General features: G+C 40.9%; 1 protein-coding gene across 5 annotated transcripts in view; it reads left to right on the top strand.

The window, feature by feature from the left end:
• Positions 1–25,600, top strand: part of UBR5 (ubiquitin protein ligase E3 component n-recognin 5) — a 133,672-nt gene that overhangs the window by 24,503 nt on the left and 83,569 nt on the right. For all 5 annotated transcript variants that reach the window (XM_081111401.1, XM_081111400.1, XM_081111398.1 and 2 more), the window contains exons 2-5: positions 20,733–20,777; positions 21,168–21,249; positions 21,726–21,802; positions 22,415–22,534. In XM_081111401.1, coding sequence (XP_080967527.1) covers positions 20,733–20,777; positions 21,168–21,249; positions 21,726–21,802; positions 22,415–22,534 — 324 coding nt within the window. The remainder of the gene's footprint in view (positions 1–20,732; positions 20,778–21,167; positions 21,250–21,725; positions 21,803–22,414; positions 22,535–25,600) is intronic.

Raw genomic sequence — 25,600 nt, 5'->3', positions numbered from 1 at the left:
TGACGCCCTTCACCCAAAAAGTTTTAGGGTCTTCCCTCAGTTCCTGGTGCTGAGAAATTTCATGTTGATATGCCTTGATGGTAGGGCCTTTTCTCGTTTGTTTTTTGGGCCCTACACACTTGGCTAAATTCCTTTATTCTGGGAGTGCGTATCATTCAATTCCAGGAAATCTTGTATGTTATTTAATACTTTTTTCTCCTATCTATTTTTTCTCTCTTCTTTTGGAACTCCTGGTATTTGGATATTTGATGCCTCCCTTGCTACTCTGATTTACTCATCTTTTCTCTATTTTCCATTGTTTTGACACTTTGCTTTATATTATGTTGAACATTTTTTTTCTCCTATTGGGCCAGTTATTCTAGAGAGGGAAATTCTAGAAGGTAAGTGTGGCTTCGAGCATTCTGGGATAGGGGTTGGCTGACTTCTATTTCAATAAATAGCTTTCACATCTTCCAGTGTGCTCATCCCTGCCTAGCTATCCCCAGGCTATTATTCTGATGGAATTTTTGTAAGCAGGGAACAGTTCTGTCAGAGACTAGGAAGGGCCGTCTCCTGCCTATAGGGTGGGAATCTTAACTGCTCCTTATTGCAAACTTCCAGCAGTCTTCCTGGTAGGGGTTACCCCCAGACATCAGAGGTACCCGGTGCCCTAAATTCCTAGAAATGGGTCTGCTAATTTTTGGCTCTTCTCTTGGGATCTTCATTTTCAGGGGTTTTTAAAGGCTGGGCATTTAGGGGAGTTCTTAGGGGCAGAGCAATAGAATATTCATCAGCTTTATGCTGATGTACCAAAATGAGATTTATTCACTTAATTTGTCCTTGGGTATGGTTGGCAAATAGTACTTTATTATATTTCTATTATTTGTCTCCCTGAATAGGGTGATTTAAGCTATTTACCCTCTGGTTGGGGAGGAGAAGTGCAACCCATGGTTTAGGACAGATAGGTTTTCCTAGGTGGACAGAAACAGCTGTTTAACTGTCTGTCTCAGTTTCCCTATTTCCCTTGTCCTGGAATTTTTCTAGCTTCTTACTATTCTATTACAGAAGGATTGTTGGATCTGTGTCCCTTACATCTGCTTTCCTATTAAGGGAAAAAAAAAAACCCTGCATCTGTGACGTACACTGGTCTTTTCTTTTTGACTTAGACTGCTCTAGCACTATCCATTGTTCAGATGACTTGTAAGAAAAATGAAATAATTTAAATTTTAGAATTATCTTTTTGGCATCCTCAAGTATTTTGGAGAATTTTAACTTTTTTATTGCATAAGACGGAGGGGTAGAATGTGAGAGAGGGAGGAAGGGAAAAAGGAAGGAAGAGAAAGAGAGAGATTGATTGGTTGCCTCTCATGTGCTTCCTGACTGGGGCCGGGATCGAACCTGCAGCCTTGGTACATGCCCTTGACCAGGAATCGAACCCGAGACCCTTGGATGCATGGGCCAACACTCTAACCACTGAGCACACCGGCCAGGGCATGCCCCTTTTTCTGAGATGATGAATTTCAACACCAGTCAAGGCCTGCTTCCAAATTCTGACTCTCTTGAAGCCCTGGTCCTCATCAAATCTTCTAAACCAAAGTGAGCTCTGCCTTCTTGTAATTTTTACCTTTAGCATGCATCTTGGCACCTGGTTTACTATTTTGTCTGTCTTTGTGTGTGTGTGTGTGTGTATTTTTGTTTGTTTTTTAACAAGTAGATTGTAAACTACATAAGATGTGTGGTTTGACTCAGTGTTTCTCAACTTTACATTTTTTCTCAGGCTTCCCAAGTAGTAGTGCACCACCTTTTGGGGCAGTATCCCCAGGTGTGTAGAAACCCCCTCAGGTGGTTATGTTAGTCTCCCCTTCTTGCCAGTGTATTTTATTGTGCAGTTTACTTCCTGTAATACTCAGCACCCAGCATTCAGGAAGTATTTGTTGATTGAATTGGACCTTTGGCAGTTGTGCTGTGATGGCAGGACTAGCGGCCTGAAGAGGTTTTTTCTCACGCTCTCCCTCCCACCTCTTCATTGAGTAATTACAGGTAAATCACTTAACCTCGCAAATGGAAAACAAGGAGACTGTTGTATCAAGGACTTCTGTAGTAAATGAAAAACAAGCAACAATAAAAACCAACCTCTGTATGTGTTTGTTTTCCTGAGATCAAAAAAGGTTAAGAAATATGGAATTAAGTACAATTCAATGCTGGTGCTAGTTTCTAAGAAAGTTTTCACAGTCTGTGGTTAGTGAGAATTTTTATTGTAGACTTGGGTCCCAGTGCACGAATTTGTGCACCTTGAAAGGAACTGTGGGTTGTGAGGCTGCAGTGGACAGAGGGTCAGGTCTCGGCCCATCCTCCGCGCCCCCGCCCGGCCCCTCCCACCATGGCCCCGGTCCCATGTCTGCTGGCAGCTCCGCTCCCGCTGTTGCCGTTGCCAGCAATGGGTGCAAGAGGCAGCTGCTGCCCTTATTGCCCCTCAGGAGTAGGGGGAGGTGGAGAAGCCCTGAGGGGTGATCAGGGCCAGCAGCGGGTGTGAGTGGGGCTGGCGCCTGCTGTGGGTGCAAGTGGTGACTCTGACACTGGCAGTGGGTGCCAGCAGGACTGTTGCCAGCAGTGGGTGCAAGAGGCAGCTGCTGCCCCGATTGCCCCTCAGGAGTAGGGGGAGGTGGAGAAACCCTGAGGGGTGATCGGGGCCGGCAGCTGCTGCTTGCACCCACTGATGGTGCCGAGCAATCAGGGCCAGTGCCAGGTGCCGGCAGCGGGTACGAGCGCCCAGTGGGACCATGGCTTGTGGGAGCAAAGAATTTTCAGTAACCACCAGAGACTCACCCCGATGACAGCGATCGGCACCCCACCTTGGTCTGGCACCCATGCTCGCCTGTTCCACCATTCCACCACAGCTGATGTCCGCGGTGTTCCATGGTCTGCCGCCATGTTCCACACGTGCCCCCCTGGTGGTCAGTGCACGTCAGAGTGACTGGTTGGTTGGTTGTTCGGTTGTTCTGCCATTTGGTCTATTTGCATATTAGGGTTTTATAAATATACTAAAGGCCCAATGCATGAAATTCATGCAAGAGTAGGCCTTCCCTCCCCTGGCTGCCGGGCACTGGCTTCCCTCTGGTACCTGGGACCCGGGCTTCCCTCCAGTTGCTGGCAGGCACCCGGGACCCAGGCTTCCCTTGCAGCCCCGGTTTGGTCTGGAAGAATGTCTGGAAGGACGTCCGGTCTGATTAGCATATTACACTTTTATTATAGATACTAGGGGCCCAGTGCACCAAAGAATTGCCAGGTTTGATTACAGGTCCAGGTTGGGGCACTTGCAGGGAGACAACCAATCCTGTCTCTCCCATTGATGTCTCTGTCTCTCTGTCTGCCCCTCCCTCCCTTCCTTTCCTCCATTCCTTCCCCATCTCTGCCCTCCCTTCCACTCTCTCTAAAAAAATCAATGGAAAAAATTTCCTCAGGTGAGGATTTTAAAAAAGGCATTAAGGTTTTTTGTTTGTTTATTTTAAGTGGTTGGGAGACCGAGAGATGGGGACTAAGATGGAATGGGGACTAAGATGGAATGAGAGCCTCTCCGTCAGAATTGTCAGTCTGTAAATTGGAACCTGCCTCTTGAGTCAAGGGATGAATTGGAAGCATTAATGGTGGATCCCTGGGGCCAAAGGCCAGAGCCAGACCTTTGCTTTGGCAGCTGTGTTGCCAGAGAGGAGAAATTTGTGTGCATTTGTGTCCTTAGTGATAAAACCAAAGGAACCTGGTAGAGCCCTTAAATTTGACTCTGGTGAGTTATAGTTTTGATGACATTTGTTTGACCTCTTTGGTTTAGATCTCTGAGTTAAACCTGAAGGAAGCCTTTCTGGATCAGAGGTTAAGAATGTGAAGAATCCTGGTTCTCGCAGATTTCAGAGAAGCTATTTGATGCAGCTTTCAGACGCCCTCTGGGTATACTCATGAACGTGCTTTCAGTAAAAAGCAAACAGGCTGTCCGACAGTTTGATTGTAAAGCTCACTTGATTAGTTTGGCTTCATGGTAATAAAGATGCCCAGTAAGATTTTCTTATATAGGGTGGGGAACCTTTTTTCTGCCAAGGGCCATTTGGATATGTATAAAGAATTATCAACTTAAAAATTAGCCTGCTGTATTTGATCAGACATTTAGTTAACTCACCCCTAATGCCGCGACCCTTTAATACAGTTCCTCACGTTGTGGTGACCCCCAACCATAAAATTATTTTTGTTGCTACTTCATAACTGTAATTTTTCTACTGTTATGAATCATAATGTAAATATCTGAACAAATGATTTTGTGGGCCTTACATAGCCCACGGGCCCGGTGTTTTCCAACCCTGTTGTAGAAGGAAATGATACTGAAATTTATTGCTGTCTATTGAAAGTAGATGATTTTGAATCATAGTCAGTCTTTTATTTTTCCACTTAAAGGAATGAAAATGCCTGTTGATATATAATTTGGATTTAAAAAATGATCTGCTGAAGGTAGTCTGAACTTTTTTACAATATAATTTTAGCAGAGTGGGATTGTTTATGCTGTTTACCTTGTTTAAGTTGATTAAGCAATAAGAAAGTTGGGAAATCATTTTTGTTTAGATAAAGAGAAAGGACAGGAAAGGCAGGTTGTCCCTCTTGAGCTCTAGCTTTTTGAGAGGCTTTCTCTGGGCCAGGCACTCTCCAGGGCTCTGGGGCAGAGAGTAAGACATTGTCTGTCCCCACCTCAGGGAGCAAGAATCTCAAACCTGAGATCTTACTAGAAAGAATGACCTGAACTGCGTTCCATGTCCAACTTCAAGTTGGGAAACATAAGATTAAACATAGTTAAACAGGTTTCTTTATTGTAGGACTTACCAGTCTTATATGGATGTACGTGAATTGTGATGAATTTCTAAGATGGGACTCTCCTGAGCAACATTAACAAAACTTGAAACAGTAGGGTGATTCATATTTCATTAATCTTGTGATTATTTTAAGTCGTTCTTGTGTGTACTTGTATATTAGAGAAGTATTTTGCAAACCTAGTTGATCAGAATCACTTTGAGTGCTTAGAATTTCTTTTAAATTTTGAATTGATAATATAAGTTTTAAAATTCAAAAAGTGTATAGTGGCACACAGGAAGAGTTTTTCTCCTTGCTCTGTTCCTTACTTGGCCTACTTCCTTTCCTCATAGGTGACTAATGGTATTCTTTCCAGAGGTATTTCATGCATGTGCCATAATTTATTTAGCCAGAATATAAATTACTGAGCCTTGTATTTGGAGATTTCATGTTACTTTTGTATGTGGCATATTACCCAATTCTTAAAACAACTCTGAAACAGATATGGTAATCACTGTTTTGGGCAGAGGTGGAAACATGAGAGCAGGGGATGTTAAATGCATGTTCCATCTTTTAGTTTGGAGCTGGGCTTCAAAGCCTTGAGGGTTTTTTGTTTTTGTTTTTGTTTTTTTTGTGGTTATCTGGGGAGAACCAAGTTGGCACTAATTCTGCCTTTTCATGGCTACAATACTTATGATTGGCCAAAAAACAAACAAAACCCAAACAAATAAAAATTTAATATGGGTATTTAAGTCTAATTCTCCCTAATCTGGTACAGAATTAAATGTTATTTTATTGCATTAGTTGTCAGTAGAAGATGTCCAGTGATTAGACTTTCTCGAGTTTGCATTTTAAGTCACTTAGCCAGATAGACTAGTTTTGTCAATTTCAGGCACTTAAAAGGCAGGCTCCTTACAGACTTTTCATCTGTAATTTTGCTTCCTGATGAGCTCTCCTCTTTTCTTTGCTTCCAGCTTTCTTTAGCCACTTGAGCACATTTCCTTAATACCAGCCCAGATTAAATCACACAGGAAAGAGATGGGAGGGAGGGAGAGAGAAAGCAGGCCTCCCTCTCAGCGGTTCTCAGCCTGTGGGTTGCGGCCATCGGAAAACACATATAGCATATCAGATACTTACATTATGATTCATAACAGTAGCAAAATTACAGTTATGAAATAGCAACAAAAATAATTTTATGGTTGGGGGTCACCACAACATGAGGAACTGTATTAAAGGGCCGCGGCATTAGGAAGGTTGAGAACCACTGCAAGTGAGGAGACTGGGAGAGTCCATCTCCGAGGACTGTAAAGTACTGTGTGGTTTTCCTGTTGGTCTGGTACACTCTTTCTCAGAATAATGCTTAAAGAAAGCATTTCAAAATTTCCTCCTAGCATTGCAGGACCATTTGAACTAGAGTATAGCCCCCAGGTGGGTTATTTTGTAGGACAACATTCCTTTGATGTATTTTAAAAAACCTAGTCTCATAATATTGGCCACATAGTAGAACATCTAAAATGACTGAAAAGAATAGAGAAGTGGTAAATCCACCATTTTGAAGCAGTGTGTAAATGTCCATTCATTCGTTTAGCGCTACCCATGTATTGGCAGACAGTTACTAAAGATTTACTGTGTGTCAGGTGCTGGGAATTAAGAAATTACTAAAATACATAGAGCTTGCCTGGTGGTGAAAGACAACTATTTCATCAAGCAAATAGTTATAGCATGAGAAGTGCTATGGATGAAATATGCCCCAGGTATAACTGGGACTCAGAAATGCTTAGTTTAGCCTGGAGTGAAAGGTGAGTTAAGGCTTTGCACAGTTTTTTTTCAGCCCAGCCTTGAGAGACTAAGTCACTAGATATGTAGAAGGCAGTGAGGGTGTAGTTACAGTATTCTAGGCTGAGGGAATAGGCATGTACAAAAAAATAGAGTTATTTTGGATGTATACTTTAGGTAGGGAATTAATGAGAGTATAGTGATGTTTGGAGTATAGAGTCCTTTGGAAGAGTGAGGAGATAAGATTCGAGAGGTAGTAGGGGCCAGGAGAGAAGGAATCTTTTGCTTTTGTGAAGTAAAAACCCATGCACAAGAAACAGAATTATTGTGTCTACAGAATTCCAAGAATTCCCAGACCTAGCTGTCATTCTCCGCATCCTTAAGTTTCCTACCAGATCTCACTCAGGATTCAGTTCGGGCCCTATTTAATTTGACGTCCAGTTCAAAGGCAGGCTTGGCAGATTTGAAACAGCAAAACACACACACACACACACACACACACACACACTTTTCCAAGGATGAAAAATACAGTTCAGTAATAATGGTAATGGCTGCCATTTTTTTGAGCATTTAAATTATATCTACTTAACAGACGAAGAAACTTTCCAGGCTCTGGGATGTTAAAGTAAAGCTTGCCTAGAGTTATAGAGCCAGTGAATGGTAGGGATGGAATTGAACCCAGGTTTGTCTGCCTGACACTGCAGCTCATTCTTTCCCCACTCCACCATGCTGCTCTTCACAAGGCTGCAGGTGTGGTTCCTGGGGCAGATGGAATGGGAGCTCAGGAATGTAAAATGACCATTTCAAAGACAGTAAAACTGCTGTTTCATCTTTATGTTGAAAGGGCAGCAAGAAGGAATCCCAGTAGCTCTAGTTTAAAGAAGCTCACTGAATCTAATGGCATCAAGATCTTGGCCAGGAATAGAACCTTCTAATTGTCTTGTTTCTATGGAAAAATCAGATTTTTTTACAGGTATTTTATTTCAGTTTGCAGTTCTATCTTAAGGACTGAATATTTTGCCAAATGGCAGTGTGTGTTCTATGAAGTGCATCAGTTACCTCATGAGAGGTTTGATTTGTATGTAGAGTTAAAATTGGGTTTGTAATGATTTGAATACATTATCTACATTGGGCAGATACTTTAATGAATGATGTTGCAGATATTCAGAACGTGAATATGGCCTAAGAATAAAGACAACCAAAAACATTCTCCTGAAATTTTGGCTGGTGCTGAACTTTTTGTACGGGAACTCTAAAGAAGTCAGCACAGTTTGATTCTTGTATGTATTTACAGTCTCACATTAAGAAAATGAAATTAGATGAGACAGAAAGACATGAAATTTTCAGAAGAATTATCTTTTCCTATCAAATTTCTTTTTGTCCATTTGGCATGCATATTTCCCTTTTCCTGTTTTGTATGGAGCTGAAAATAACATGGTTAGTTTTGCTATAAAGGAAAATGACTCATTTTGTGTTCAGCATTTAGTTTCTCTGAGATGTGTTTATCTTTCAAATGGCACAGTAGTTCGGAATTTTGTTACTTATGACACTATATAGGAATTTCTAGCCAGAGACATTTTCCAGGTTAGAGGAAGAAATTATAAGTATAATGTCATTTTTTTTCTATGATAGTTTGTAGAGCATTTCTACAACATGAATTTTGTTAACTTAGTTTTATAGAAATCTTTTAACAGTTTCAACAAACAATTTTAGGGGGGAAAGTAAAAAAAAATTCCCATTTACAAAAATTTATATCATTTTATTAATTTATAACATTTATTTAGAAACTTCTTTTTTTTTTTTTGGTCTTGAATGCGTCTTGAGGGTGAATGTCCTATATCATTTATTTAAAGTGAACACATTGTATAAACTGACATTTCTCATCTCCATAAGCATAAAGTATGTATAAATCTTACCTATAATTGTTCAGGAAGCTGACAGATGGGTTTTTCCTCTACAAAAACTGTCACTTGTGTGATTTGGAATCTTTTAAGAATTAAGTCAGATGTTTGCAACTTGACATAGTTTTCTTTGGCTAGGCAAAAAGTGAGGAAACTGAGGCTGTTATTTTAGAAATTTTCAAGTCAAATTTAAAGAAATAAAATGTGGTTAAGACTTATGGCTGAACAAAGATATATTAGGGATTAATGTACAGGTGGAAATTTGCATTATAAAACTGCATTCAGATTACTCTTCATCAAGGAAGTACCCCTTTCCCTAGGTTGTGAGGAGGAGTAATCCTGTATCTGTGGTCTTAAATCCAGGTACCTCCGGGGCTAGGTAGGTAAGAACACTTCTAGTAACCACCAGGAAATAAAAGCTCAGTTGGATAGAGCATTTTTCTGATATGCCAGGGGAGTGGATTCCATCCCCTGTCCAGGGCATGAAGAGGTGGAACAACAAACTGATGTCTGTCTCTCCTCCTCTCTCTCCCTCCTCTCCCACCCTTTCATTCTCTAAAAATCAGTAAATGAAAATTTAAAGAAATGTAGCCATTTGTAGGCTGGCAGTTTGTGAATTTCCTTAAGTGTGTCTGTAATGTCCCTGCATACTTATTGACTGCAGCTTTGCATATAAATCTTAAAGAAGTTCTTTTATATCCTTGCCCCTACTGCCTAGTCTTCAGCTAGTGACAATCACTGGCAAGTAAATGCTAGACACTTAGTGCCTCACGGAAGTTGAATACTGAGGGAGGCAGTATTGACATTTTTAATATGCTTTATGGTACTTTACTGTGCCCTTCTATATCTAAACAGATTCATGCATGGGTAAATAATTTATTTACAGTGCAAGATAGACCGGTGGATTTTAGTATCACAGTATGAAAAGTTCGTTGATCAGGTTTCCGATTCTACTTGGCAATCAACTTTTACAAAACTATCGGTTAGACAACTCAGGCCCACTGGCGTGGCTCAGTGGTTGAGCGTGGACCAGGAGGTCATGGTTTGGTTCCCGGTCAGGGCACATACCGGGGTTTTGGGCTTGGTCCCCATTGGGGCGTGTACAGGAGGCATCTAAGCAATGATTCTCTCTCGATGTTTCTCTCTCCCTCTTTGTCTCCATCTCTGAAATCAATAAAAATATATTTAAAAAATACAATAAAAATTATCACTTACTGGGATTTGGTATAGTATCAAAGAATACCTATTGAAAATATTTTAGAAGTACATAATAAAGTCATTATTTTTGTTATCATTTGTGGCTGTTTTAGTAAGCAAGAACAATCCCCCCCCCCCCAATATTAATATTTAGTAATTGGTTACTTTAATGGCACTGGCATTTTAGAATTCACTATAGCAGTTCTCAGAGTGTGGTCTGTAGACCCTGGGGACTCCCAAGACCCTTTCAGGGGCTCTGAAGTCAAAACTATCTTCGTAATAATACTGAGACATATTTGTCTTTTGACTGTTTTGCCATTTGTGCTGTTGTTCAAAAGTGATGGTAGAGAAAAGACCAACTTCGTAGCATAAATCTAATTATTGGCACCCAACTGTACTGGAAATTATTATATTCACTTTTTTATTTTTTGTATTTGCAGAGGGGAAAATGTCAGTTTCACTTAAGGGATCCTTGTTGAAGCTATAAAATATTAATTTTATTAAATCTTAACCTTTGAGTACATGTCATTTTAATATTCAGTGTAACATTGGTTCTGTTAAGGAAATGCTTTTGCAGTTGTTTTAGTTGCAAGTTGACTATTTTTTTCATGGAATATAATTTTTATTTGATATATGGTTATTCAGATTTGGATATTTGACAGACATTTTCTTGAAAATGAATAAAGTGAGCCTGTTACTTCAAGGCAAACAACTGAAGCTATTTGTTGCCAATGATAAAATTGAGCTTTCAAGCAAAAATTAGCATTTTGGGAAATTTGTATCCAGCACTGTGAGTTTGACACTGTAAATTGATAGTGACTTGAGCAAATGTGGTTTTGAAGAGCTGTCAGTAAACCACTATTTTTCAAATGACCAATGCATGCTGGCTGTTATAGACTCATGTATGGGCAAAACATTTTTTCAGTTTATTGATAGATAGGTTTTGGGTTCCACATTGCTCCCAGTCTTTAAGAAACTGTCAGTTGTTGAGTTTTGGTGTAAAATCACAGAAGAATATCTACAACGATCTGAAAAGGGTATTAAAATATTCCATCCTTTTGTAACAATTTATATAGGCTAGCTTTTCTTCATATACTACAACCAAAGCGGTGTAGTGTGTGGCATATTGAATACAGAAGCCAGTCGGAGAATCTGTGTTATATTAAGTCTGATAAATAATAAAGAGGCCTGCAAAAATGGAAACAGTCCCCTATCACAAATATTTTTTGAAAAGTAGTTGTTTTTCATAAGGTAATTTATGTCAAAATGTAATGAATTTGTTATTTTTAAAATATTCAAAATTTTTCTTGGTTTTTACTTTAATCTTACAAATATCAATGGATGTAGCCCACACAAACAAAGGCTTTTTTGGGGGGTCCTCAATTTTTAAGAGTATAAAGTGGTCCTGGGTAAAAAAAAGTTTGAGAATCATTAAAGTACATTATGAGGGGTTAGAAACAGAGACTGTTGAGAACATGTACAGAATATTTGGGGAGGTGGAAAATATGCATCCAAAGATTGATTTACTTTTTTTTTTTTTAATGTGTTTTTTATTGTTTTTAGAGAAAGAGGAAGGGAGAGAGAGAGAAAGAGAGAAACATCGGTCGGCTGCCTCCTGTACATCCCTCACTGGGGACTGAGCCATAACCCGGGTATGTGAGCATGTGCCCTAACCCGGGATGGTGCTCAACCTACTGAGCCACACTAGGCAGGGCTTAATTTTTTTTTAAGAATACTGTAGATGATACAAAAAAAGACAATTATGTTCTTTACTTTCTTGAAGCCTAAAATCTTTTGTTTCTGAGTAACAATTTTAGTTCCTGTTTTGGCCATTGCAATAATTTTACTCCTTGCTTCATTGTTAAATTTGGGAGTTTTCTATGGTCAGCTATGACATGAGAAAAATAAAGGACATAATAGGGAGTTTTTAATATAGCTAAACTTAATTTATATTCCAAGATTATAGCCGCCTTACATTTTTGGTATGAAAATGAGGTATGGTAATACTTTTTCTATGTGTGTGTTTTCAAAATAGCTATATTACTTCTCTCATTATCACCCATCCCCACTTCCATTTACTGTTTCATGAAATCCCAAATTCAGATTGAAGCACTACAGAATGGCTTTCAAAAAATGTATCTGGCCGAAACCGGTTTGGCTCAGTGGATAGAGCGTCGGCCTGTGGACTGAAAGGTCCCAGGTTCGATTCCGGTCAAGGGCATGTACCTGGGTTGCGGGCATATCCCCAGTGGGAGATGTGCAGGAGGCAGCTGATCGATGTTTCTCTCTCATCGATGTTTCTAACTCTCTATCTCTCTCCCTTTCTCTCTGTAAACAATCAATAAAATATATTTTAAAAAAAATGTATCTGAAATTGAATGCTTGGAAGTCAAATTTCAGACATGCAATGAGAGAGTCTTTCATAATCATAGAGATGAAGAGAATCATCACTAATGTTCCGGTGCTTCTTGCTTGAGCCAGGCGACTCTAATCTTCCCATACTCTTCTCTGCTATCCTCAGCCCTAGGGGTCAAGGTAGCACCTAATATTTAAGTCACAACACAAAGTGGGTGGATAGAGGGAAAGGCTTTATCCCTTTTACACAAAAACAGTCACGTGCAACATGAGGAGACTGAGTTGACTCCCTCCATTTTAAGCCCAAGACCACCTAGTGGAGCTTCCCTGTGAGCATGCCTTTAGGTGGTTTGCCTTTAGCTTGCTCTGGATGGTGTGAAAAGGAATTTGGGGATGATGCCCTCTGGACTGGCTTGAGTAAGCTAGCTGTTGCCGGCACAGATATGACCATCTCAGAATGCCCTCTGCCGCTTTGCTGGAAGCACAGGCTTTTCCTCCAGAGACAGTGGCTGGCAGGTGGGCCCACCAGGTGATAGCTTGAATTTATTTTATCCGTGATAATGTGAACAGTTGGCATGCAGAGAACCAGTTCAGAGGTAGCAGTGTGAATAATATGGTGCAATAGTTGTGTAAAAAAGTGTGGAAGTTAAAGACTTTCTTTCTGCCTGTACTTAGGAAGGTACGTGATGAGATAGTGGAAAAGACCATGTTCTGTGGTTACACATGGATTTGACCCCTGTCTCTACCACCTGTCTGATAACATAGTCGTCCCCTACTCTCCCCTGCACCCCCCAAGTATGTGTATTTTTATTGCTTCTTGAGTTTTAGGCTTTAAGATTTTGAGGGTTTACTTTTGGAATAATGCAATAAATATTCCTACAGTATTTTTTTTTCTACAAGGAAATACCTGGGTAAAGATTTTAATGTACTGCATTTGTATTTTGATGATACTGCCTTCTCTGACATGGATGACAAGAGGTGAGCTTTAAGACAATTTCTGCAAGAGTCTGTGCTTTAGTGGAGGTAACCTTTACTGACTCTTGGCTATTGTTTCTTTGTATGGATTACTAAGTCCTTTAAGATAACATTATGGGTGTGTAAAAGTTTTATTCTATGGGTGGATATCTGGAGTGAGGTCACTTTAAAGGCCGCCTGCTAAGATGATTATTGGGTAAATGGTGAGTTATTAAATGTTTTCTCTGTGTCGACTGGTCTGCTTATAAGAGTTACATAGGCAACTATTCTAAAAGAAATTTGAATATTCATAGTTTTCTTGCTTATTCTAAAATTTAATTTGAAGTGGAAGACCTGGGGAGTTAATTTTGTTGAGATCATGATCAGAAACCTATTCTGCCTCTGAAATAGCTTGTATACAAGTATTAGTTCTGTTGGAACTGTGTCTAATGAAGTAGAAGAGCGGGGAAAGACTTGCGAAGCTTCATCCTGTCTTTGCTTGGAGTCTGTGAAGCTAATTCAGATGGAAACACAAATGACTAGAATGTAGAGAGTGAAGGTCCTATAGAAGGAGGGAGCTGTAGACTTCTGTAGGCAGAAAACAAGGGCCACCAGAAAAAGTGTAGGGAGGAGGTTGTGTTTAAGTTGGGTCTAAAATAACTATAGGAGTGAGACTGGAGGAAATGTACTGGTGGCTGATTATGCCACTTGCTACCATTAAGGCGATTGCTGGTAAACATGAAACATGGGTGGTGTACCTTGTCTTACAATTACAGGTGTATGAAAGCCATCATTTTGTAGAAGGTGGGATGTCAGGAATATCTTTCTCTCCTGTGGGATTGAAGCCTTCTAGGGATCTAGATAAATCATTTTTTTTTTAAATTAGAAATTCAGCTAGAAAAATACATTTGGTTTAGAGGTGTTTGTTATGTGGCAGGGAGGGGGTTAGGCAGAGAATTATAAAATTGAAGAATCTGTACTAAGTGCTATTGCCGGTTGAGTAATATCAGTGAGAAGATGAATTGTCTTTCAAATTGTAATGTTAAATTTTGGGGGAAATGAGATTGAAGTTATAGGGGATTTTAAGGGCAGCATTGAAATGTTAGCTTTTGGCGAGTAGTTATACTTTGCTTTCCTATTTCTCTATTAACATCAGTTTGCTGTTACCTTACCGTGGTGCTTAAAAAAAAAATAATTCCAGTCTCTGGTTCTGTAAAATGTCTCTAAATTTAAAGGAATAACATAGGTATTGAATGGGAATATCGAATAAATCTTTGGTGTAGGAGTACTAAGATTGCCAGCTTATTGCTAACCTACCTATCCATTGTGTGTTAACAGCCACCTCACAAAGGCTTTCTTTCTTGTATGTCCCTGAATGAGATTGAGCAGAGTTATGTGGTTATTTTGTAATGTTACTCTTTACTCTTAAAATTGTTTTCTGTCACAACCACATGTAAAGATTTATTCTGAAATGGAATTTGCTGAGCTGTAGGATGATTTTCCTTTTATTTTGAAATGGGGAAATCTTTTGTTAATGTTACTATGAGAGGAAATACAGTTAATAACTTTAAGCATGGTAAGCTTTCGGGGAAGACCCTTCAAAGTAGACAAGGGCCTAATAATTATGTCGATAGAGTCAGGATTTAGTAAATTTAAATGAATGTGATTTGGTCACAGTGATTCTGTGATTTGCATGTCCGCTGAGGAAATGCAAAAGGGAACAAATACACACATAGTTTACTACTTTTTTTGCTTGAAGGTTTCTGAGATTCATGTAAATTAATATGTAGGTGGCCAGTTTAGTCATGATAACTGTCTTGAGATTTGGAAGGATGCTGCTTTTATATAAACTTTTGGGATTGAATTTAAGAAAAGTAAAAAAAATTAATATTTGGGGAAACATTCTAAAGTAGAGTCCCGGTGCATGAAATTAGTGCACTCAGGAGTATGAGGGGGGGAAGTCCTCAGCCCGGCCTGTGCCCTCTCACAGTCCAGGAGCCCTCGGTGGATGTCCAACTGATGGCTTAGGCCCGCTCCCCATGGGAGAGGCTCCTGCCACCACTGCTGCACTTGCCAGCAGTGAGCCCAGCTCAGCACTTCTGGCTGAGCAGCATTCCCCCTACAGGAACGCACTGACCACCAGGGGCAGCTCCTGCGTTGAGCATCTGCCCCCTGGTGGTTAGTGCATGTCATAGCTATCAGTCGTTCTGCTGCTAGGTCGATTTGCATATTAGCCTTTTATTATATAGGACTAGAGGCCCGGTGCACAAAAATTTGTGCACTCGGGGGAGGGAGGGGGGTCCCTCATCCCGGCCTGTGCCCTCTCGCAGTCTGGGACCCCTCGGGAGATAACGACCTGCTGGCTTAGGCCTGCTCCCGGGTGGCAGAGGGCAGGCCCAATCCCTAGGTGCAGCCCCTGGTCGGGCTCAGAGCAGAGCCGATTGGGGAGTTGGGGCGCCGCCCCCTGTCATGCACAGAGCAGGGCGATCGGGAGGTTGTGATGCCACCTTCAGTCACGCTCAGGGTAGGGCTGATTGGGGGGTTGGGGCACCGTCCCCTCTCACACTCAAGGCAGGGTCGATGGGGAGGTTGCGGCGCCAACCCCTGTCACGCACAGAGCAGGGCCAATCGGGTTGGGGCACTGCCTCCTGTCACTCACAGAGCAGGGCCCATCAGGGGGGTTGGGGCTCTGTACCCTGTCACGCACAGAGCAGGGCCCATCAGGGGGTTGGGGCACCACCCTTTATCACCCACAGAGCAGTGCCGATCAGGGGGTTGGGGCGCCGCACCCTGTCACACACAGAGCCGCAGGGCGATCAGGGGCTTTGGGAGCTCCCCCCTATCAGGCACAGAGCAGGGCTGATCACGGGGTTGGGGCGCCTTCCCCTGTCACGAACAGAGCAGGGTGGATAGGGAGGTTGTGGCCCCCCGCCCCCGTCACACACAGAGCCACAGGGCGATCAGGGGGTTTGGGCGCTGCCCCCTGTCACGCTGATCCCAGTGCCGGGAGGCCTCGCGGCTCCGCTGATCCCGGTGCTGGGAGGCATATTACCCTTTTACTATATAGGGTAGAGGCCTGGTGCACAGGTGGGGGCCGGCTGGTTTGCCCTGAAGAGTGTCCTGGATGAGGGTGGGGGTCCCCACTGGGGTGCCTGGCCAGCCTGGGTGAGGGGATGATGGCTGTTTGCAGCTGGTCACACATCCTTCAGGGTGGGGGTCCCCACTGGGGTGCCTGGCCAGTCTGGGTGAGGGGCTGAGGGCTGTTTTCAGGCTGGCGGGTGACTGAAGCTCCCAACTGCTCCTTTTCTTCTTTTTTTTTTTTTATTCTGGGCCAGCTTTAGCTTTGAGGCTTGGCTCCAGCTCTTAGGCCTCCGAGGCTGAAAGTAGGTTTCTGGCCTTTGCTTACAATGTTGCGATCCTGCTGGCTGAAGCCCGGAGGCCTGCCAGCGGCAGGCGGGGAACGTTGGTTTCCTCCGTCACTGAAGCAAGCAAGCCTCATGTTAGTTTCAAGCTGCCTGGCTGCCGGCCGCCATCTTGGCTGGCAGTTAATTTGTATATTGCCCCGATTAGCCAATGGGAAGGGTAGTGGTCGTATGCCAATTACCATGTTTCTCTTTTATTAGATAGGATAAGTGTCCTGGTAAAATCAATTTGTATATGAACATTTCAGATGGGTAAAATGAAATTGAATATGACAATTCATAAGTGCTATTTCCATAAAACCATTGCTTATATATCCTCTGCCGAAGCATTTGCTTGCATACATTCATAAGAATTTCAGGACTGAAAAGAACCAGAGGTGAGTATTCATCTTTCCTCACATAGGTGAGGACTTGAGATCTGATGGGTTTAAATGAGCCCATTTAGTAGATGAATTAATGAATTGGGTGTAATCCCCAGAGTACTTCCTAGCCAGTGGGTATTTCCAATACAGATGGGTGTACATTTCAGTTGTGCTTAGCAGTCTGCTATGATTTTTAAGATTAGAAAACTTAATTGATGGTAGTAACCATTTTCTCTGTCGCCTTAGTATCCTGAAATTTGCTGAGGTCTTGTGTTATTAAATATTTTCTAGCATTTTGATATCCTCAAAGCTAATTTTAGTTTTAGAAATATTATCTACCTGGAATGATATTTGGAACCATGAAAGGAGTGTTAATGCTTAATTTCAGTTGTTGTCCAGCTTTAAAAAAGCTTTGACAAGTCTCTCCCCGCCTCTCCCCCCTACTGTATACTTGGTGAAAACTCTAGAGATGGTGTTGAGCTGAGAAAAAAGATATGGAAATGAATGGGTTTAGTTGTAAGCCAGTCAGTAAGTACTTTCTAAAAGTGTCACTACTATGGTTTTGGGGAAGTACAACCTTTCTTAGCCCTTTCTCATATTCTGGCTCTAGTTGGGTGAAAAGTTTTGTAAATTACTTGCAGTAAATGCGAGCCAAGGCGAGTGAGCTCCTGCCTCTGTTCAGCGTCTTCCAACGGCTGCTGTTGCTCAGAATGGGAGCCTTGTAGTTTGGAGCCTCCCAGTTTCTCTCCCTGATTTTTAACCAGCCGTCTCAGAGCTCATGAGTTCCACAGTGCATTATTCTTATGGTGTTTTCTCTTGTCTTGGGACATAGAAGTGTGCCTTGTAAATGAGGAAACGCTTGACATCCCAGGATCAATAAAACACATTTTTTTGTTAATGAAAATAAATGTAATACCACGCTATAAAAAGGAAAATGTGTTTTATTGGGGGCCATATCACACATGATCAGATGCTATTCTTTGGGATTGAGAATAGTCACCAGTGAATTATGCTTTTTGGGAAAGAAATTATGGCATCATTTGAACGTCACTCTTGCTTAGGCATCTGATTTGGTATTGGTCAGATACTGTACACATTTTAGTGTTTAAACGATGCTGCTCAGCATTGAACAGAGGATAGAACTACCAGGAGAAAGTAACATTGAGGGACAACTGGCTGCACCTACATCTCTTACTAAAATAATTAGATGAATTGCCTGTATATTATATGATTTGTGTGGTAGCTTTCTAAACTGGCTGTAAGGTTTGATTTATTTATTTTAATTTTTATTTTTTTAAAGAGTGTTTTTATTGCTATCAGAGAGGAAGGGAGAGGGAGAGAGACAGAAACATCAATGATGACAGAGAAACATTGATTGGCTGCCTCCTGCACACCCCCCACTAGGGATTGAGCCCGCAACCTGGGCATGTGCCGTGACCGGAATAGAATCCGGGACCCTTCATTCCACAGGCCAACGCTCTTATCCGCTGAGCCAAACTGGGAAGGGCTGATTTATTTTTGAGTATGTATTCTATTTTGATCTGTTAGTACAAATGATTGACATTTGATTTCATGTATTTTTGCCACATTTTAGAGAGCAAAGTTTATGGAATTCCATATTGACTTACTATCCTAATTATTTCCCATTCTAAAATTGTCAGTATATTTTTAAGATAATTATTTATGAGACAAAGTTTGGGAAAACCAGGCAGTTTTTTTTTTAATTTCATGGAATCAAACTCTTAAAATCTCTACATTTGTTTTCATCATATAAAATTACTTCTGTAGCTTGATAAGTATTTAAATGGGTATTACAGTATATTAATTCAGAGCTGTTTGAGAGAAGCAGCAATATAATAGGTAATATGAATTAATATCTTTTAATGCAGCCCTGAGATTTTTCTAAGAATATTCAGTACTCTTAAAAATGGGAGGTGTTGTCCTTGTTTTATAGATATGGACATTGAGGTTTTAATTTGTACCATTCTTGTGTCATAAAGCCCTTTAAGATGAAATTGAATATGACAGTTAATAACTGCTTAAAGCATAATGATGTGCCCTTAGGCTTATGGGCTTTTTCTGCCTCGTTATATTAAATTCTTAATAGATTTGTGCTTCCCATGTATTTTCATTTCACGATATACATGTACATTATTCAAGAATTTCTTGGCATATATAGCACAGTGTTTAAAAATTGGCTTTCCATTGGATGCTGATTCAAGGACCAGCTCTACTGACACATTTTGTTATATGAACTATAGAAGCCTCAGTTTCCTCATGTGTAAAATGGAATTAACAATATTATTATTATTGAAATTGCTAATGGGATGGTAAGGGAAGGGAATCGCAAAATTGACTTGTGATTTTGGGGGGGGCGTGGATAAAATATAATATAAAAACACTAGAGGCCTGGTGCACGAATTCATGCACGGGTGGGGTCCGGCCACCTGCCCAGATATGGGGGCCAATCGGGCCGGGCCAGTGGGGGGTAGGGCCGCGGGCTGTTGGCCATCCTGCCCCACCCCTGATGGGGGGGTTGGGGGCCCATTGGTGGCCGGGCCAGCCAGGGGTGGGGGCCAACCGGGGCCCAGATCAGGCTGGTTGGCTGCCTCAGTGCGTGTCATAGCCACTGGTCATTCTGGTTATTCTGGTCATTTCGCCTTTCTGGTCACTGGGCTTTTATATATATAGACTAGAGGCCCGGTGAACAAAAATTTGTGCACTCGGGCATAGGGGGTCCCTCAGCCCGGCCTGTGCCCTCTTGCAGTCTGGGACCCCTCGGGGGTGACCACTTGCTGGCTTAGTCTGCTCCCTGGGGGATTGGGCATAAGCTGGCAATCAGACATTCCTCTGGCAGCCCGGCAGCCCTCGGGGGATGCACACTTGCCAGCAGGGAGCAGACCTAAGCTGCAGTCGGACATCCTTAGCGCTGCTGAGGAGGCAGGAGAGGCTCCCACCACCACCTCTGCACTGGCAGCCATCAGCCTGGCTTGTGGCTGAGCAGAGCTCCCCACTGTGAGAGCGACTGACCACCAGAGGCAGCTCCTGCATTGAGCATCTGCCCCCTGGTGGTCAGTGTGTGTCATAGTGACCAGTCATTCCCAGTCTTTCTGCTGTTAGGGTCAGTTTGCATATTACCCTTTTACTATATAGGATAGAGGCCTGGTGCATGGGTGGGGGCTGGCTGGTTTGCCCTGAAGGGTGATCTGGATCAGAGTGGGGGTCCTGCTTGGGTGCCTGGCCAGCCTGGATGACGGGCTGATGGCTGTTTGCAGCTGGTCACACCCCCTTCAGTGTGGGGGTCCCCACTGGGGTGCCTGGCTAGTCTGGGTGAGGGGCTGAGGGCTGTTTTCAGGCTGGTGGGTGACTGAAGCTCCCAGCCTCTTTTTTTTCTTCTTTTTATTCTGGGATTTATTTACCTTCTATAGCTGTCACTAGAGCTGAGAGCCGGCTCCAGCTCTGAGGCTGTGGCTGGCTGAAAGCAGGTATCTGGGTTTGTTTAGCTTCTGTAATTGAAATTCTGTTGCCATCACTGGCGCTCTAAGCTCTGAGCCCGCTGGCGGCTGAAAGCAGGTTTCTGGGTTTGTTTAGCTTCTAAAATTGCAGCATTGTTGCATCTGGAGCTCAGAGCTGGGCTGTGGCAGGCGGGGAACCTTGGCTTCCTCCATCACTGGAGCAAGCAAACCTCATGTTCGCTTCAGCTGCATGGCTGTCGGCCGCCATCTTGGTTGGCAGTTAATTTGCATATCTCACTGATTAGCCAATGGGAAGGGTAGCGAAGTTACGGTTAATTACCATGTTTCTCTATTATTAGATAGGATTCTTGATATAGCAAACATTATGTGTACTACTGTTAAAAATTACCAAAATAATGGTATAAGTACCTATCAGAATAAAATTATTTTGTTTACAAAGGATCTGTACATGTGGTTTATTCATGTTTTGTTTTGTTTTTAAAGGTTACGGGAAGTTTCAGAGAAACTGAACAAGTACAATTTAAACAGGTAAGAGCTGTAAAATATTTAAAATTTCCTGAAAAGAATGTTTCCTTGTTAGGAAAAAGAATTCATATTTAAGAAGCATCTATTAGGAATATTTTAATCTAATTCAACTTTTTGTGAGTTGGGTGCATTTGAATTACAGTTTCTGTTTATGCTGGCTTTTAAAAAATCTGGCATAGCAAGGAACTGGAATTATAATGACTATGAGGATACAACTGTTAATTCTTCAGTTATTGCTTTAAAATATGTAAATATTAGTTTTGAAAACAGTTTTTGCCAGCTCTTTTTTTCTTTGGTTACTTGGATTTTTTTTTTTTAAAAAAGGAAACAACCCTGCGATGTATTTACTATTTACAGAGTAATTTTACTTATGTACTTTCTTTTATTCACCAGCCACCCCCCTTTGAATGTATTGGAACAGGCTACTATTAAACAGTGTGTGGTGGGACCAAATCATGCTGCCTTTCTTCTTGAGGTAAATTGTTTATTCGAAGAGAGAGAAATGAAAATAAACAGTTAAAATACAGCTGTGCATCATCAGGTTTCTTTCTTTTTAACCATGGAAAATATCAGTTTCTTGCAAGAGTTACTTCAGAGATCATCCAGTTCCATTTCCCCATTGTGTAAATTCTCTGGCCCAGATAAAGCTTAAATGATATACTAGAGCTTGAAACTAATTAGTAACATAATAAAGAAGTTCCTGATATCCAGTCATTTCCTTACTCTGATTCTGTTAGATTGAGATATTTTAAATTATTTTTACTCGGTTCTTGATAATATATGTAAAACACATTTCCCCAACTCAGGTGTTAGCACCTTCTGGAAGTGAGTTTATTTATTGTTTTCTGAATTGACAGTGATAGGTACAAGATCAATCTGTTCGTTGAATAAATTCAAATTTTAACTCACATTTTTTACTTTGGAAATTTCTTCGATTTTCTTTGCTTTTAGGATGGTAGAGTTTGCAGGATCGGTTTTTCAGTACAGCCAGACAGACTGGAATTGGGTAAACCTGATAATAATGATGGGTAAGATGTCCTTTCTATTTAATATTTAGCTCTTACAAGGTATTATTTTAAACCTGTTTTGATTTTTTTGGTAGCCCTCATGTTTTTAAAAAAAGCATTGCAGAAAATGAGACACTTAAAATAGAGTGAAATGGTTACTGTGTAGTTTGATTTTAATTTTTATGCACTGCAGTGATTTGTAGCTAGAAATACTAGCATTAAAATAGCAGCAGAGTAGATGATCAAGAATAATGACATGTATTTGGTAGGTTCCAAGTCAAATTTGCTCTTTGATCTAAATAACTTGTTAGATCATGTTTTCTTTTTTTTTTTTTCTTTTTCCTTTGTAATATATTCAAATGAAGTGACCCAACTTGAAAATGACAGGCTTTTTAAAATTTTGGTCTTTATAAATGATAGCATGTAGAAAAGTTTGCTGGACAATATATGATGAATTTCAATTAACTGCTTTTAAGGAAAGCATGATTAGTTTAAGAAATATAAAGAATAGTTCATCTGTAGTTAAACCTTGAAAATGTTAGATTTGCCCTTTGATGTGAAGTATACGTTTTTAGTAGGATTAATCAGAGAATACATAGGTTGTGATTGTTCTACCTCTTATTTTTTCCCTAGGTCAAAGTTGAACAGCAACTCGGGGGCAGGGAGAACCTCAAGGCCCGGTAGGACAAGCGACTCCCCATGGTTTCTCTCAGGTTCCGAGACTCTGGGCAGGCTGGCAGGCAACACCCTGGGGTAAGTTGTGGCTGGATGTTGGCATCCATTGGTCTGGGCCAGTGCTCTGAGTGCTTTCATTGTGCTGTCTTGTCTTCAGTATCATCTAGTGATGGGATGAGGAAACTCTCCTGAACTCTACACAGGAGCTCACTGTAGCTCATGATGAGCCACCATAATAAAAATAACCCATACAGGCTAGCCACAGTTAACCCAGGTTCTTGACCTTTTAAAAATGTAAAGTGTTCACATGTGTTTATAATGCCATTTATTATGTCAGTTTTATTATTTAAATATTTCAGTGATACCATTTTGGTTTTGTGACTCTTTCTTGGGTTAAAAAAACCTAAGATTTTTTTCTTCCTGGTATCCAAATCTTATAGTTCCTTCTGAATTAACTTAGTGAAGTTTGAAATTCATGTAACTAAATCTTAAAGCCTTTAATAAAGTTATTTTTGCCCTTTTTTTTTTTTTTAAAAATTGAGGTATAATTGACATAAATTCAGGTGTACAACATAATGATTCTGTATTTGTACACGCAAAGTACTTTTGAGATAATTGTGAGTTTGGTTCCAGACCATCGCAGTAAAACAAATATTATAATAAAGCGAGTCATATAAATTTTTGTTTTTCCAGTGCATGTGAAAGTAATGCTCACACTATTTTTAGTCTGTTAATTGCAATAGCATTATAGCTAAAAAAATAATGTATGTACCTTAATTAAAAATACTTACTAAAACTGCTTACCGTCATCTGAGCCTTTGTAATCTTTGTGCTGGTGGAAGGTCTTGCCTCGACATTGATGGCTGCTTACTGATCAGGGTGGTGGTTGCTCATTATTGGGGTGGCTGTGGCACTTTCTTACAATAAGACAATAGTGAAGTTTGCCACATTGATTGACTCTTCTTCTCATGAACGATTTCTCTGCAGCATGCGATGCTGCTTGATAGTATTTTACCTACAGTAGAACTTTTACCAAAATTGGAGTCAATTCTCAAATCTTGCTGCTACTTTATCAACTAAGTTTATGTGAAATTCTCAATTCTTTTCTTATTTTTTCAGTAATTTTCATAGCAACTTCAGGCTCCACTTCTAATTCTGGTTCTCTTGTTATTTCTACCACATCTACGTTTACTTTCTCCAGTGAAGTCATGAACCCCTCAACCCCTCAATGAGGGTTGGGATCATCTTCCAAATTTCTGTTAATGTTGCTATTTTGACATTTTCACATAAATCACAGTTGTTCTTATGGCATCTAGGATGATTAATTCTTTCCCAGACCCACTGGAGGAATCATGACAGCAATAGCCTATGAAACATATTTCTTAAATAATAAGACCTGAAAGTTAAAATTACTCCTGACCCATGGGCTGCAGAATGGATGTTGCATTAGCAGGCATGAAAACAACATTAATCTTGTACATCTCCATCAGAACTCTTGGGTGACCACAGGTGCATTGTCAATGAGCAGGAATATTTTGATAGGAATCTTATTTTCTGAGCAGTAGGTCTCAACAGTAGGCTTAACATATTCAGTAAACCATGTTGTAAACAGATGTGCTGTTATCCACGCTTTGTTATTCCATTTATAGAGCACAGGCAGAGTAGATTTAACCTGGATCTTAATGGCCCTATGCTTTTGGAATGGGAAATGAACATTTACTTTGACTTAAAGTCACCAGTTGCATTAGCCTCTAATAAGAGAGTCAGCTTATCCTTAGAAGCTTTGAAGGCAAGCATTAACTTCTCTATAGCTATGTAAGTACTAGATGGCATCTTCTTTCTATGTAAGTAAGGCTGTTTTGTCTACATTGAAAATCTGTTGTTCAGTGTAGCAACCTTTATTAATTATCTCAAATAACCTTCTGGATAACTTGCAGCTTCTACATCAGCCCTTGCTGCTTCACATCCTCCTCCAGTGGTCCATTTGTTATAATTGACAAACCTTTATGGAAGCGGAGCTTGAGTCTGGCGCCTTAGACCACTCGGCCATCCTGACACCAGACAAACCTTTATGGATACACCATCACCCACAGTCTGTAGCTGACTGTGCATTCTATGGGTTTGGACAAATTTATAACGTAGTTTCCAATATATAGTATCACACAGTGCTCTGCCTATTTTATCCTACCCTCCTCATAACCCTTGGCAACCACTGAACTCTTCAGTTTTCAGGAGGTTGTTGGGAGGATAAATGGTGATTTTTCCAGACTGTTACATAATTGGGATCATACACTTTGTAGCCTTTCTAGATTCGCTTCTTTCACTTAGTAATATGCATTTAAGTTTCTTCCACGTCTTTTTATTTCTTGGGAGCTCATTTCTTTTTTGTCAGGATAAAAGTCCATTGTATGGATACACCATGGTTTACTTATTCATTCTCCTGCTGAAGAACATCTTGATTGCCTCCAACTTTTGGCAGTTGTGACATTGTGTGCAGGTTTTTGTGTGGGCATAAGGCTTTAACTCCTTTGGATAGATAACCTAGGAACACAATTACTAGATTGTATGTTGAGTATGTTTAATTTTGTAAGAGCCCAGCAAACTGCCACAGTAGCTCTATCATTTGTTTTCCCACCAACAAAAGGTGAGAGAGTCCCTGTTCCTCCACACCCCCACCAGCATTTGGTAGTGCCCGTGTTCTGGATTTGGGTTATTCTAATAGGTGTATAGTGGTATCTCATTGTTTTAATTTTTTTTTTTAAATATATTTTATTGATTTTTTACAGAGAGGAAGGGAGAGAGATAGAGAGTTAGAAACATCGATGGGAGAGAAACATCGATCAGCTGCCTCCTGCACATCTCCCACTGGGGATGTGCCCGCAACCCAGGTACATGCCCTTGACCAGAATCGAACCTGGAACCCCTCAGTCCGCAGGCTGACGCTCTATCCACTGAGCCAAACCGGTTTCTGCTCATTGTTTTAATTTTTATCTTCTTGATGACATGATGATGTAGAGCAGTGATGGCGAACCTATGACGCGTGTCAGAGGTGACACGCAAACTCATTTTTTTGGTTGATTTTTCTGTTAAATGGCATTTAAGTATATAAAATAAATATCAAAAATATAAGTCTTTGTTTTACTA

This window comes from Myotis nattereri, assembly GCF_964212035.1.
Source record: "Myotis nattereri genome assembly, chromosome: 17".
Lineage (NCBI taxonomy): Eukaryota > Metazoa > Chordata > Mammalia > Chiroptera > Vespertilionidae > Myotis > Myotis nattereri.
This window is presented reverse-complemented; position numbering and strand designations above follow the sequence as displayed.